The sequence below is a fragment of the Cyprinus carpio genome, chromosome B16 (assembly GCF_018340385.1).
Source record: "Cyprinus carpio isolate SPL01 chromosome B16, ASM1834038v1, whole genome shotgun sequence".
In the NCBI taxonomy this organism is placed as follows: domain Eukaryota; kingdom Metazoa; phylum Chordata; class Actinopteri; order Cypriniformes; family Cyprinidae; genus Cyprinus; species Cyprinus carpio.
The window spans coordinates 18,616,357-18,632,579 of NC_056612.1; the positions used below are offsets into that span (position 1 = coordinate 18,616,357).

Here is a 16,223-nt window from a genome sequence, read left to right on the forward strand (position 1 = left end):
TGCTTCTATCCAAAGAGAATTACATTTCACTCAAGGCATACATTTTATCACTTAATATATTTCCTGGGATTCAAACCCATGACCTTGGCTTCAGGAGTTTATTCATGTCTGTAGAAAAAAAATTCTAAAAGTTGATTTTATTCTATTTTATTGCATTACCTAATAGTGTATATTGTGTTATTGTGCTTGTAAACATTGCAAGAATAACAAGATATATTATTATTAATATTGTTATTATATTATCTTTCCATTTTTAAGTTGTTTGTGTGTGTGTGTGTGTGTGTGTGTGTGTGTGTGTGTGTGTGTGTGTGTGTGTGTGTGTGTGTGTGTGTGTGTGTGTGTGTGTGTGTGTATTGTTGCTTTGACATTATTACATGTAGAGCAGTCAAAAAGTACTTTGTAACTGAAAGCTCAACCAGTAGAGTAGTAGTACACCAGTAGTGCACTAGCAACATCAAGGTCATGGGTTTGATTCTCAGGGAATGCATGTACTGATAGAATGTATGCCTTGAATGCAATGTAGGTTGCACTGGATTAAAGTGTTTGCCGAATGCATAAATTACATTTACATTTATGGATTTAGCAGACACTTTTATCCAAAGCGACTTACAGTGCATACAGGCTTATACATTTTTTTTAAACCAGTATGTTAAAAAAAAAAACAGTATGTTAAATTTAAATTTAAACAGAAAAACTGAAAACACAAAAAGTAAAGCTACAAAAAGGTCATGGGTTTAAATCCATGGAATGGAATGTATGAACTAATAAAAAGTATACCTTAAATGCAGTGTAAGTCACTTTGGGGCAGCTGTGGCCTAACGGTGAGAGATTTGGACTTGTAACCAGAAGGTCGCAGGTTCGAGTCTCGGTGCTGGCAGGAGTTGTAGGTGGGAGGGAGTGAATGAACAGCGCTCTCTTCCACCCTCAATACCCATGGCTGAAGTGCCCTTGAGCAAGGTACTGAACCCCCAGTTGCTCCCCGGGCGCTGGATCTATAGCTGCCCACTGCTCCGGGTGTGTGTTTCACGGTGTGTTCACTTCTCACTGCTGTGTGTGTACACTTGGATGGGTTAAATGCAGAGCACCAATTTCGAGTATGGGTCACCATACTTGACAAATGTCACGACAAAAACTAAAATTTTTTTTCATAATTGGATAAAATTGTCTGCCGAATACATAAATGTAAATGTTAATGTAAATATAAACTGTAAAATTAAAATTCAAAAGGTAGAGCATAGCCCTATAGCAACATCAAGGTCATGTGTTTGATTCCCAGGGAATGCATCTACCTATAAAATGTATACCTTGAATGTAATGCAGGTTGCTTTGAATTTAGCATCTGCCAAATGCATAAATGTAAATTTTAATGTAAAACCTAAACAGTAGAGCATAGCCCTATAACAACATCAAGGTCATGGGTTCAAATCCCAAATAATTAAATATAGTAGAAAAATTACAGACATGGCATTTTTGGTGTTTTTCTACAGGTGGGAGATAACAAGTGTACAATAAGAGCCTGCGAGTGAGACCACATTAAGAAGGCAACACAAACAAGAAGAAATCTCAAGGATAAAGAGGATTCAGGTTTGTTTTCGAGAATGTCTGAGAGCTTGTTTGGGACCAGCAGAGTCACACAGACATCCACCCTGCCGGTGTGTACTGCTAATAATTACGCTTTTCAGCACCTCTTCGTCTCTGCTCGCTTTGTTGTCTCCTCCTGCCTTGTAATCACTTTCTCACCGTGTGTGTGCCTCATAAGCACTGGCCACTCTCAGCGTGTGTCAGCACTATATGGTGCTCTGCGTGAGAGTGTGTGTGTCACAGTAGCCAGTGGCTGTAAGCTCAGCCGGCCGGTTGCTCACAGAGGGAGTTATATGTGTAATTACCACGTGACCCCTGCTGACCCCGGCCGTCTCGTGTCAGCGGTGTGTGTCGGCCGTGCCGCGCCTGCTACCGTCTTGTTAACCACAATGCCGAGGAGGGGACAGTATTTAGGGGTGAGACATGGACACTCAGCAGAGCATTAGCACAGTTCACACTGCTTGTCCATCTGCCAATCGTCTAAACACACAAATACACACACAAGACCTTTTGAAATAAATAATTAGATGTATTACTATAGGTTATTTTCTTCTGATAGATTCAATTTGATAAAGTGAAAGAGCTGTGTTTGAAATTGTTACTAAAAACAGCACCTACACGTCAAGCCTAACAACACTAAAATCATTCAAATATCTTTACATTTATTTTAAAGCATTAATATGACAGGAAAAAGCAAACAAAGATTATAGTTCTGCATTATGAAAACTTTTTGTCTGTTCTACACAAAAAGGTAAAACAAAAAGCCAAATTTTGCATGTACCAGTTTTTAAATAAGTCTTTCACCTTTAACATTAATTTCCTATCACACCTTTCATTATATTTTATAATTGAGTGGAGAAAAATAGAGTGGACAGGAAATGATGGATGACAGGGGTCAGGAAATATCACAAGTTAGACCTGATTTGTTAGAGCATATGTGCCAAGTGAACTGACTATATATATATATATATATATATATATATATATTATATTTTCAGTCTCTGCACAACTTCCATATTGCACACATTATTGAATTCATTATGTCATTGTGTTGTGCTGATGCACCATGGGCAGAAATTTCAATAAGTTTTTAGAAAGCTGGTTTTGGATTTTTGAGTATAACATAATTTGAAGAAACTTCCCTGCTTTGTTCTACAACGAACACTGCTATTCAAAAGTTTGGGGTTAAAAAGTTTTTGAATGCTTTTGAAAGACGTCTCTTATGCTTACAAAGACTGCATTTCTTTTAATCAAAAATACTGTAAAAGCAGTAATACTGTGCAATATTATTACAATTTAAAATAACACTGTTCTATTTGAATATATTTTAAAATGTAATTTATTTCTAGAATTGCTGAATTTTCATAAGCCATCGCTCCAGTCTTCAGTGTCACATAAACCTTAGCAAATCATCTAAAATGCTGGTTTGGTGTTGAAGAAACATATCACTTGTTTCTTTTTTATGGAAGTCTTGGTTCCTTTTTTCTGGATTCACTGATGTATGTGAAGTTCAAAAGAACAGAATTTATTGGAATCCTTGTTGAATAAAAATCAGTTTCTTCCAAAAAAGATCTTTCTGACCCCAAACTTTTGAACTGTAGACTACATTGCAGTTGTGGTCCTTATTTAGCAACTCATGTTCGTGTTGTAGAGAAAAACTTAAATATCTATTCCAGTAACAATAACTACAGACCTTATTTTACTTAGAAATCCAAAACCATCATTCGTAAAACCCCATATTTTTCCCGAGGGAATTCCCGAGGGAAGCCAAGACTTCAAAATGCTAATTCTCTTCCATATTACAGGCCTACAAACAGAACATCTCTATATATTGGCTAATTAAATGCAGATAGAGGGATTTAGCGCCAGTTTCTGATGAAAATATAACTTCAGAAGTTCAAAACGCCTCACGCAGCCTCAGACTTTAATAGCTGCAAGCAGCTCCGTGTATCAAAACACACCATCTCGTTCCTGCCAAAGCTATCAATGGTCCTGTCTGTCTTGCTGCGTTTCAGCCCATTGTGTTGTGAATTTGTAATTCTAGGCAATGGTGAATTGCAGTGATTATGTAGCCGTAATTTAACCAGGATGATGTGTTTAATTGAATTGTTGCTCCCTGATGTTTCTCTCTAGTGAGGATGCTGTTCTGTTGACAGATGTGTTTTGTCTGTGAATGCTTGTAGTTGTTTTCTTCTTTTCAGCCCTTGCTGTGTGCGTCTGTTTGCACGCGACTACGCATTCTGCCCGAGTTTGTGACCTTGGATCTTTTCTTTAAATGTTAATGTCTAGACTTCTGATATATTTCTCTGTAGCGAGCATCCGAGGACATTTTGCACTCGAGTACACAGTGTTGCCTTCATACCATTTTCTTTGGGTTGATGGCTATTTCTTCTGCAAAGTGCAGTGCTGAGAACCTATTTCACCGCAGTCATCACCCTCCCCCACATCATCTTCTCTTCATGTAAACACACACTCGCTTTCCTCTTGCTCTTTTTCCACACTCTCCCTTTCAGTCTCTAGACTCGTCCTCACCAGCCCCATCTCTGATATCCACTTTTCTCCACCTTCCCTCTCTCGACATCTCCTTCTTTCTCTCCCGCTCATTTCCCTCCATCTCTGCGGAGGGGCAATTACCCCAGCGTCTCTAAACGCCGGCGATCTGAGCATCCTTGCGCTATGCATTGTCTGCAGCAATTTACCAGCCGCATCTCCAGATGAATGCCTCCATTCACAATTACACCCCCTCCATTAGCTGCTGTCGCTGCTATGTTCGGAGGGGGGGTTTGTTGTCTTGGTTTTTTTCCCCCCTTCACGTCTGTTAAAAAAAAGCAATTAAATGTGGACAAAGCAAGTGAGGATGGAATTGTGCCCTCCTTTCCTCCGACAAATAAAGAAACTCAAGTTTTTAGGCCTCATTTTGCAATCTCTCTCTCTTTTGCTTGTGTTGGTCTCCTTTTGGGGGTTTTCACTTTTTGAAGATTTTTCTGTATTTTCATTTTGTGTCACTTTTTCAGAGGGCGGTTAATGACCTAACCTCTCTCTCAGGGTCACAAGAAACCATTTCCCGCCATATCTGACTGGCCTGTGACATAAGAGGGTTTGTGCAGACAACATCCCAGCAGCCCCAAAGTAACATTGAAGGTACAGTACGATAGCCTGGGTTGCACTGAGTGATTTAGTATTGCAATAAATCATTAAAACAATCTAATTTCCTATAGATTTCAGTTTCCCCTGAACAGATCGGCATTGATCGATTTCAGGTATGGAAACATGTCAGGACTCTCTCAGGACTGTTGCAGGTAGCTGCTTGTTTTTACTGTAGATCTGGACATCAGGAATCTTATCTACTAAATATGGTTTCTTGCTTGTTGGGTAATGAATACAGCACATATTGGACTCTGCTGGCTTGCGGCTGTAGCTTAAATGATGTGTGTTCAAAATGATTTTTATAATGATAACAATAAATAACTAAAATACACATAATGCAACTCCTTTTGTACATTAATTTAGAGTGATGGCTCACAGTTTGGGTGGTAGTCAAAGCTAGCTGTGAACAGCTAGTGCTAGTGATAGTAAAGATTCTGTTTCAAACAAATGCTGTTCTTTCTCTTCATCAGAGGATCCCAAAAATATTAAGCAGCACAACTGTTTTCAACATGGATAATAATAAGAAATGTTAAAATATAAGAATGTTTTTTGCTTGTTTTTTTCCCCCGAAGGATAATGACACTGAAGACTGGAGTAATGGCTGCTGAGAATGTCATCACATGAGTAAATTACATTTTTAAAATATAGTATTTCAAATTTTACCATTTCTTTTTTTTCTTTTTTTATAGAATGTTCTTATTATATTTTTTTTGTGTAACTTCTGTTGACAGGACATGAGATGTGGCAGAAAACCAGAAGGAGAAATGGGATGTGGAAATTATACCAGGTGGATTTAAACTCTGGTCATCTTGCAAATTTGCAAGACCACACAACGTATTGGAGCGTGTGTAGCCATGTCTCTGAATTTTTTATTGATTGTTTTCTTCAGTATAACTAGCTTGCAAGATATATGTTGATTGGCATTGCATTATTATGAGGATCAAGGAAATCCCATGATGGTTCATAGTAATATTGGCAACATCTTTATCAATATATAAATCAGCAAAAACCATGTGCAGCTCCTTGTCATTCATGGCTGTCTGGGTAACATTAGACATACTCCATCTCAGGGGCTCTCAGAGATGTTTTCTCCTCTGTGAAGTAAAGGTTCATGTTGGTTTATGTTGTGGAAGGCTGTATATCAGGTTTTGAATGTGTTGGGAGGCTGTTCGCCGTCTCTCCTCTGGTTCTTCCCCCAGAGGCAGGAGCCTTATGGATTGCAGCAACGAGGAGGAGAAATAAATTGGAGAGTAGGATAAATCGATGCTTGACGGAGAGGCAAATAGACCTTCCAACCTCAGTCCAAACGCAGAGCTTTGGTTATTTTCCTTAGGGCTGTATTGGATTGGTTGACGGCGGCTGAGGAGAGGGCTCAGACAAGACTTGGCCTACAAATGATGTCCTTTGTTTTAATTCATTAATTTCATTAATGTGTAAAGAACCTTTAGCATTTTGGGGTGGACGTTGGTCCTTTCTTGGCAGAATGGTTTCTGGAGTGTCAAAAAGCAATGTCAAATAGGGCATAATTTTACTCTACTGCATTTGGTTTGTTATAAACTCTTAAATCATGTTTTCCATATTCAAACACCTTCAAATTTTGTCCATTCAAATCATGACTTGAACCCCATACATAGAGCTGACACTCAAAACACTACGGTAAACATCAAGCAACAGAGTCGAGATCAACTGGTGCAAGCACAAATTTCAAGTCAAAGCTGCAGAGCAAACTTGTCCAAAAGGTCAAAATTTAGTGAGCAGCTATGTGCATGTGGATTTGTTTGCTTGTGTGTGTGATGCAGAGTTGCACAGTCTGAGCTTATAAATGTAGAATTTATTGATGTAAAACCTTATAAATTAACAAATGAAATATGTTCATTATATAAAGCTATTGTATCTCTTCATAAAAATTAAACAGCTTTAGATGGATTCATTTTATTTCATTTTAAAATGCCTTTATGATCTTTTTGAATCTTCTAAGGTTAGGTTACCTGGATTTTAAGAAGGGAAAGAACCTCCCAGTATTCATAAAAATATCTTATTTTGTGTTTTAAAGATCAACTCGAGTCTTGTTGGTTTGGAATGACATGTGGTAAGTGATGACAGATTTTCCATTTGTGGAGGAACTAGACCTTTACATGAACATCAAAAAATAACTCCTTACTATATGTCACTAATTTACATAATCTTATTTTTTTCTTCTTTGTGTATTTATATGATGATTATTAAATGATTATACTAAGTGTTACTATAAAAAGCGTTCCAGACCATGATGTTTATTTTATGGTGTTAGGTAGGCTGATTACCCGTGCTTACATGTGCAATCCACACTACATTTAGGATCATAAGGCGATTTACACAGAAACTGTTCCCAGATGTAATTTTCAAGAGAACTTTCATCTGTAATCTTTGTCCAAACTTGCAGTGTTGTTCCACTGCGGGGTTCTGCTGCAATATTGATGTTTCAATTAGAACAGCGTTACATACCGCCTCAGCCTCGTAACACGGTGCGTCTCCAACCATCTGCTGCACTTCCACATATGAAGAACGAGACACGTGGGGCTAATCGAGCTGCACATGAGCGATGGGACCAGAAGCTCATTCACATCTCTATACAGATCGAGAGGAATCTGTAGGCCCGGCATCTCAGGTAGGCAACCTGCATACAATGCCTTAAGTGAAGTTTAGGCACATTACAACTGTCAACAAGTTTGCCCATGCAGCTGATCTACTCTCAGCTACTCTCATTTTGTAAAGATAGCCTAACCAGATGCACCTATATAAAAGACATACACTGTTTGTTAACTAGCCTAACTCGTCGCCACTTGAGAGACATTTTTTAGGGTTGTACATCTCAATGTCTTTATATGGTGCACTCATTAAGTTTTAATTAACATTTAGCTGTCTGTTATTCATCCTAGTAGGACCAGTTGTTTTGACCTTTATACTGACTCCTATCGGTCTGGATGCATGAAGTTTGCCTTATGTATTGCTATTATTTGGTGATTGAAATGGCTGCTTATATGATTTCAACATGGTGGCTCACATGACAGGTAATAACCAGAATAAATCAGCTTTTTTGGAAGACTGACATGTTTAAATGTGTCATATGAGTGTATATTAGCCTAAGTGCTGTTCATTTATATTAATTAAATTATAAATAATAAATATTTTAATTAGCAAAACAATAATAAAATCAGTTTATTTATTTATTTATTTATTAAATCAGAGTCTCCAAAAGGTGTAAAAATGTAATGAAATATTGCAAGCGCGATATTTTGCAATTTTTAACATTTGGTTTCGTCTGCAACCTGTTGTTCATTGGTTTAGATGCTTTATGCTTGATTCAAATTAATGTAGGCAGTCGGTCTGTTATTTGGCAGTGTTATTTATTCTGGAGTAAGTAAATAAAGCACAGTAGATGATTTTTCTTTATCTCGTAGGCTGTGCCATTTGATCCTTCCCCCTTCTGTGGAAAAAAAAATCCCACATTTTTCCTACTGATCTTGTTCAAGTGGAATGATTCAGAGTCTCTGAAGATGTTCGAGTCACTTTTGTTGCGTGGATGGATCGCATAACAGGTCTCCACTTTGCCTCACAGGGGTGGTCTCTTGCGCCCCCCACAATGGATGCAAACAATCGGTAGCCAATTGTAGCCTATTGAGGAACAGATTTAACGATGTCTTTGTGTGGTTTAATTGCATGGGATTACTAGATGCTCGGTGCAAGACCTGTTCAACAAGAGCTGTATAAGGATACCCCCACTGACAGAGATGGTTCACATCCACAGTTCCTAAACAATTCTACACACACGCACTAATTAATTCCCTTTTTATAATTAATAGCTAATTCGCATTTTTTTTTCTGGAATAATGGAAAGTGCAAGCAGGATAAACGCAATGTAGGCCAACTACATTTTAAGCGCGCAACGATGTTCTCTTCTGCAACAAAATTAGTTAACTTGGTGCCCCTAGCACCTAAGCTAAAGGCCGCATATCAAAAACACTTAGTAAACACTGAAGTTTTCATTTGTAATATGAATAATGATTTGTGGTGCATTACTAGCGGACTTACCGCTCAACAAGAGCGTGACTGCAGTGCTGTTGCTATGGTTACCTGGTTTAGCAATTGCAGCTTCTGTTTGGCAACAGTTAAAATACACGCTCATCTTAACTTGTAATGTAACTTGAATTGTATCCTACTTCTGAAAACATTATTGAAACCTCTATATAAGATACCTGTATGAAACAACGATGACTAAGACTACTTGATACCCGCCCCCCACCAAAAAAAAAAAAAAAAAAATGTTATATATATATATATATATATATATATATATATATATATATATATATATATATATATATATATATATATTCTATTTTTCTGCGTCTCAGGTGATCAGACCGTCATTGATTAGCGTAACTATGACAAGAGTTTGATTATTGTGTGATTTAAAGCATGTCTTTGTAAAATGTAATTAATTATTTCCAATCAGTATTTGAACATGACCGGGATCTTGTGTGAAAATCCACTGAGGGAAATATGTTGATAGGCTATGGGGAGACAGATACCTAATTAGACCATAAAAAATGGAATCTTTACAGCATGCGGGTCATATAATTACTGTTAATTTAACGCTCAGATTCTCTGTCATTAATTTTTATTCCCTTAAATGTAGTTTGGCAGCGTCTCCCGGAGCTCAGAAATAGATTTCACTGTATTTGAGAGCGCGCTGGCCCTTCCAAATGAATTGCCATAGACCCCACAGTCCAAATAACAAGACTCGCATCATTTATGCGTTGTTAAGCCATGTAATTGAACGATCCATAGTTTGCATATTATACCATTAAAGTAATGTGCTTTGGTTTTCTCCCAACACGACTATTTAAGCTTCTGTGGCGTTGTGGTAATTCTCTGAATTACAACCTTAATTGCCATAAATGTTCTTTTGATTTGGGTGATTTCACTGTTACGCCACAATGATGTTCATTATTACGCGGATGAATTTCCGGAACGTGTCTTTAAAGTTTTCTTTTTTTCTTCTTTTCTTTTTTTTTTTTTCGTTTTTGCAGCGCCCTTTAACCCCCCAATTAGGCCGTCCTTTTAGAGTTTTTCTGCGTCTTTTACCTGCTTTGCCTGGTTAACTGGTTATTGGATGCCTCGGGATTGTTTTTAGGATCTTTTTTTATTATTACCGTAAAACTAAGTAGACATACAGACCACACACTGTACAACAAGAACTTCAGAAGACTTGTAGGCCCGTCCCATCTGGAAACAAATAATTTTAACCATTTCAAACAAAATGAACGTTTGTATGCCCATAATAACCAAACAAAAATAACACTTTTACATTTCATAAACCCTTTCTATAGCAGCTAAAATATTTTAATTAATTTCCCCATTGATATTAACGTCCTGAGTTTGTAATAGTTTTAGGTAAATGTGTTGAATGCTATGGGAGGCCCATTTTATGGACTTTACAGGCTTTTCTGCCTTGTTTATTATGTAGGCTATCGTTCAGTGACTCGTAATTGGACGGTGCTGTACTCCATGCTTCAAAGTTCATTAGTTGTGCAAATTACACTTTATTTACTGCTTTTAAACAGTTCCTTAAAATCAGCTGATCTCTCTCTCTCTCTCTCTCTCTCTCTCTCTGTCTTTCTTTGTTTCTTTTTGTCTGTTGTCCATTACCCATTCTGATTTACGTAGGGCCTTCCAGAGGAGGCGATACTGGTGACGTATGAGGCGTTGTTTAATTTACTGCTCTCTATAGCAACCAGCAGAGCTGCTGAAAAAATGTCCCCCTCCTCGGACAATGTCGTGTGCTTTTCTTTACAGAGGCTCACACAGAAGCCAGCTGGTCAGCTTTAGACACCTGCGGTCCCAAACGGCCAACTGTTTCCCTCTGAAATATTCCTTTGACTTGTACACCGTGCAAACCCAGAGAAAAAAATAAATCATTTGAAATCTTTAATAGGCAGATGTTGACTAAAAGACAAGTGTAGCCTAATTATTTAAAATGTCAATAAGATGTTTGGAGTAATAGTTGTATTTATAATTATATTTGTTATGAAATGAGATATGACAAAGTAAAATAAACATAGGCTATACATTGCTCTTACCGCCGAATAAATGGCATGTTTCAGAAAGTCACTGTGCAACACATGTGCTTCTGTCTATGTGAATTATAACTTCTCTTTGAACCAAATCGCCAATACTCTTTTTTTTTTCAGGGATCAAATAAGGTGAACGTTTCAATCTAAAACGTTCATAGTATGAGTTTCTCGCTTTCTTTCAATCATACAAAATGGTAGGCTTGTATTATTATTATTATTTATTTATTTTTACCTATTTATTTACTGATGCTGCCTTTTACTCACTTTTTAGTACACGTCATACACCTTTTACATCGGCTGTTATTATTATTCTTTTTTTAATTCTTTACAAATAAGTAGGCTACAATTTTGTAATACAACCAACATATGTTCTTCTCTTTATTTCTGAATGAGAAAAATTACAACATACCTAAAATAACATGTCATGTCTATTATTGTTATATCACCCACTTTAAAACTGATGAAAGTAGGCCTATTTAAAATATGTAATAGAAACGAATGTTAACATGTTAGATTAAATATCTGCCTCAGAATTAATACTATTTTTGTTTCTTTTTCTGTTCTTTGACCCCCCTTTTTGTTATGTTACATAATTTTTACTTAGACCAATATGTTCCAGATACAGAATCATTTGACTCATCAAAGTTACTGCCTGCGATGGCCAGCAAACTTTGCTATTCATCAAAAAACTGTTTTGTTTGTTGGTTTGTGGTAGTTCTTCAGAATCAAACACCTGAATAAGACTAACGATATTTTAAACAAATTAGTTAATACTTTTTATACCTGGTCTGCAAACCGTTTTTTTCTTTAATACTCTGAAAATTCTCCGTAAAGTCCTATGCAAAGTTGACTGTCCAAATACCTTTCAGCAAACATCCCGCTAGAAAGATTAGATAGTTTCCCTTATTCGACTAATGAAAACCCGTAATCAATAATTATGAAATGACATCACATAAAATAGTTTTCATTTATTGCATAAATTCTATTGAACAAGACACATACATACATACACACGCACACAAAATCGCAAATCCCATAAGTTTGAAATGAATTTTCTCCAAGTTATAAAAAGCATAACCTTTGATGTTCTTCGCTCCGTTCTTGGTGGCCCGTCGGTCCCTCACATTTCAGAGGTGCTGCAGGACACGGAGTTCTTTTGAGTGAAGGAGGCAGTGTTTGTTAAGACTCTCGAGCATCCAATGAACTGAAGGCTGCCTCCAAAAAAACGCGTCCATCATCCCTTTCCACCCAATGAGCGTCGTCGGGGGGCGGAGCTCAGGTGCGCGCCGCTGCGTCCACTTGGCAAAGAGCCTGGGAGACGCCTGTGGCAAAAGAGTAACTGTCAAATGCAAGGTTCTTTTAATAGGAGCGATCAGTCCGGCTCCGAGAGTCATGGCGACTACAGCATCCAGTCATTACAATATCCTCACCTCCAGCCCATCTATTGTACACTCGGAGCCTGGGAGCATGCAGCAAGCCACGGCTTACAGGGACGCGCAAACCCTGTTGCAGAGTGACTACTCGCTGCAGAGCAACAGTCACCCGCTCAGCCACGCGCACCAGTGGATAACAGCCTTGTCACACGGAGAAGGGGGTCCGTGGTCGTCCAGTCCCCTCGGCGAGCAGGACATCAAGCCAGCGGTGCAGAGCCCCCGGGACGAGATGCACAATTCCAGCAATCTACAGCATCAGACGCGGCCACCCCATCTGGTACATCAGACGCACGGGAACCACCACGATTCAAGGGCATGGAGAACGACGACGGCGGCTCACATCCCCAGCATGGCCACGTCGAACGGACAGAGCCTTATTTACTCGCAGCCCGGCTTCAGCGTGAACGGTCTCATCCCGGGCAGCGGGCAGGGCATCCACCACCACAGCATGCGCGACGCGCACGAGGACCACCACAGCCCACACCTCAGCGACCACGGCCATCCACCGTCCCAGCACCAGCACCAGTCGCACCAGAGCCACCACGACCACTCGGACGAGGACACGCCGACCTCGGACGACTTGGAACAGTTCGCCAAACAGTTCAAGCAGCGGAGGATCAAGCTGGGCTTCACGCAGGCGGACGTCGGACTAGCTTTGGGAACGCTCTATGGAAATGTGTTTTCGCAGACCACGATTTGCAGGTTTGAGGCCCTGCAGCTCAGCTTCAAAAACATGTGCAAGCTCAAGCCTTTGTTGAACAAGTGGTTGGAGGAGGCGGACTCCACATCTGGCAGCCCCACGAGCTTGGACAAGATAGCTGCGCAGGGGAGGAAACGGAAAAAGAGGACTTCCATCGAGGTAAGCGTCAAAGGGGCTTTGGAGAGCCATTTCCTTAAGTGCCCAAAGCCAGCCGCGTCGGAAATTACTTCGTTGGCGGACAGTCTGCAGTTGGAAAAAGAGGTAGTGAGGGTTTGGTTTTGTAACAGAAGACAGAAAGAGAAACGGATGACTCCTCCCGGCGGACCTCTGCCGGGTACCGAGGACGTATACGGAGACACGCCGCCGCATCACGGGGTTCAGACGCCAGTTCAGTGAGAAAAGACAAAAACAAGACAAAAACATGGACACATCTTATCATACTGACTGCCTTAGTCTTCATTTATGATTACGTTCACGTTGGAGCTATCCAATGTGAAAGCAGCTGCGGTTTAGACTACTGAGGCGGGAGAGCAGATTATATCCGTCTTCAATGTTACTCAAAATTCGTACTGCTGCCACAGAGGGGACCGTGCGTTCCCCGCGCGAGCAAAGAGAACGGTTGTTCTGTGAATACCCAGCACTGTGAAAAGACGCAGTTTTAAGGTGTAACCCTACTATTTATCAAACACTTTGAGACGAGCGAAATGTCCCTCAAACGCGAGCATGGTTGTCCCATAGCCAGTTGTTTACATCTAGACGCATTCACTGCATTTTCTTTTGCGGGATTAGCCTGAAAAGTGACTAGTGCTGCAGCATTTGACAAATACACGCCGTTTTTACTTTTGTTGTGGGCGACTGTGGGTGAACATCGATTCGATTGAAAAAACAACATCAGTGTGACATGCATCCACCCACAGTATTCAGTCATTTTCTTGGGATTAAAAGGCCTTTAAACATTTTATTATTGTTATTATTATTATACATACTGAATGGTTATGTACCAATTCTCCTACTCATGGAGACAGTGAGGTGCAAGGTCACACTAAACAGATGTTGTAGTCTTGGCGCCAAGAAATTAGTCTCACACAATTGACTCTGGTCTCTTTCTCCGTTTTATCAATACGGATGGCTCTAAATTGAAAAGAAATAAAAGGAAACTTCCAGCATCGAGCTGCAGACAGGTCACCGAAGGGCTAGTGATAGAAACCTGGCATTTCCTTCGATCTAGTCATATTACCATAAAATACAATTGTTTCACAGGTCTCCACACAGTGCTGTAAATATTGTATAATTTTTAAAGGACATAGCTACGCTATTCTCTCACTTGAGCACTTTTTCGTATTATTTTGAATTTGGAAAAGATTTTAGAGCTTTTTGCTTATTTTATCTTGTCTTATTTCTTTAACATTAGAGTCTTGGTACATTTTGCCTTTATATTTAGAGTCATTTAGCCGAATATTGCTTGCTATCTCTTGCGGAAGTCAGTTGCATTTTAACCCAGATTTAACCCAGATTTTAACCTACATTCAGCTGCTTTTTTTTTTTTTTTATAAATTATTTGCTGACTTTAGGCTACTATATGTTTATGTATGGTAAACAATGTTCAGTCTCCAACAATGTCAGCACTATTTTCTACCCAACGAATTCAATATTATATATCTCAAAGATTTGAATGTCTTTTTTATTTATTTTGAAATAGAGATAATTTACACAGTATCGTGGAGAATGGGAAAAGCAAGTGATGTGACCTGCAATATTTTCATTTGAATTCAAACGATTCTTCATTGTTTCATATGACAAAGCGTTTTTGTGTATTTTATATTTCCTTCTATATCAAGTATATAATTTTTTAACACGGTCACTATTATTATTATTATTATTATTATTAATAATAATAATAATTATAAATATACTCCACGTTTACCCAACATCAGAGCTATACAGTAAAAGGATACTTGTACTTTGGATATAACTGTTTTTTTTTTGTTTGTTTGTTTGTTTGTTTTTTTGTTCTTTATAGTTCTTCATTGTGTTGGTTCCGGTTCGCATTTATAGGGACACAATGCAGTGATGATTTAGGCTACTGAAAATGTAAACACTGGAAGATTGGAAAAATGGGAAGATTTCTCCCAGGGGCTTGCTATACGTCAATATGTGTAAATACAATACAACAATCAAAAATTATTATTATTATTATTATTTTATTATTGTATTATTTTGCTTATATTTTAATTCATATTTTGGTGTAAATCTATTCCACACAAATTCCAGGGACGTCTGTTATTATCGTTCTACTTTTTTTTCCAAAATAAATATTTGCATAGATTAATTGATCAAACTGTCATGTAATTCTACAAATACTGTGGAGCTATTTATTTGTTGTTTTATTTACTCTGTCAGAAAGACTCCATCAAACGTTGAACTGGATGATTTTGTGGGTATAATAAAATGCGCAGAGGTTGTGATAGAAATCGGATTTTGTGGTAGCCTATATGTTTTTTTCTCTCTCTCTCTCTCTCTTCTAAATCGAAGAAGCAAACCTGACATTTTATGTCGTCGGGTGTAAAAAAAAAAAGAAAAAAGAAAATGCGGATGAAACTTATTTTTATTGACGTCTCGGTCAAGTTTTTAAACGAAAATTTTAAATGTGAAAGAATTAACAAAACTGCACTACACGTTCAAATGGTTTGATATGTCAGCGCAATCTCAAAAGAAACTGAGAGCGTGAAATTTGTTAGCCACAACATATGCAAACCGATAAGTTTTGTTTATTTTCCCTGAAATAGAAAAATAAAAACAGGATGTAGCTATACCCTGAGCACTGTCACTGAGATGTTGCTGAAGCTTTCCTGTCTTTTTTTGCGTTTAACACATCGCGCTAGTCTTTGTGGTAAAGGCAGAATAAAAATGTACGGCCAGTGTTTAGAATATCTAAACTAGTTCGATTTAAATTTCGTAGATTTTGCAAAGAACCAGTTACAGGTGAAGCACTATTATTTGGGTGTCGCTTAGTTTGTGGCATCAAAACTTGGGCCTCAATATAGGCCTTCTTTTATGGCATTAATTTATTTCACGTTTATATTTTTGCTATTATTGTTTGCAATCAATCAGTTTGAAATCATTTACATTTTAATATAATTTTGACAAAAATAAACAATAAAATTAATTTAACTTATAACGTGAAACATTACGTTGTCTTCGTAATAGCTTTCATAATTTCGTCATGATTACTAACAGTGAGCAGAA

General features: G+C 38.2%; 1 protein-coding gene and 1 long non-coding RNA gene across 5 annotated transcripts in view; both read left to right on the plus strand.

The window, feature by feature from the left end:
* The window catches only part of LOC122140004, a 33,693-nt gene extending 27,157 nt beyond the window's left edge, over positions 1-6,536 (plus strand). The window contains exons 4-8 of one of the 4 annotated variants that reach the window (XR_006156730.1): positions 1,488-1,584; positions 4,627-4,722; positions 4,800-4,880; positions 5,301-5,352; positions 5,460-6,536. This is a non-coding gene — a long non-coding RNA (uncharacterized LOC122140004). The remainder of the gene's footprint in view (positions 1-1,487; positions 1,585-4,626; positions 4,723-4,799; positions 4,881-5,300; positions 5,353-5,459) is intronic. The other 3 variants (XR_006156728.1, XR_006156731.1, XR_006156729.1) reach the window with 3 other exon arrangements.
* Positions 6,537-7,016: 480 nt separating this feature from the next.
* Positions 7,017-15,903, plus strand: LOC109075680 (POU domain, class 3, transcription factor 2). The gene is made up of 2 exons (XM_042741287.1): positions 7,017-7,375; positions 11,976-15,903. Exon 2 carries the CDS (start codon positions 12,096-12,098, stop codon positions 13,371-13,373), a length of 1,278 nt encoding a protein of 425 aa, XP_042597221.1. The 5' UTR covers positions 7,017-7,375; positions 11,976-12,095; the 3' UTR covers positions 13,374-15,903.
* Positions 15,904-16,223: the final 320 nt, after the last annotated feature.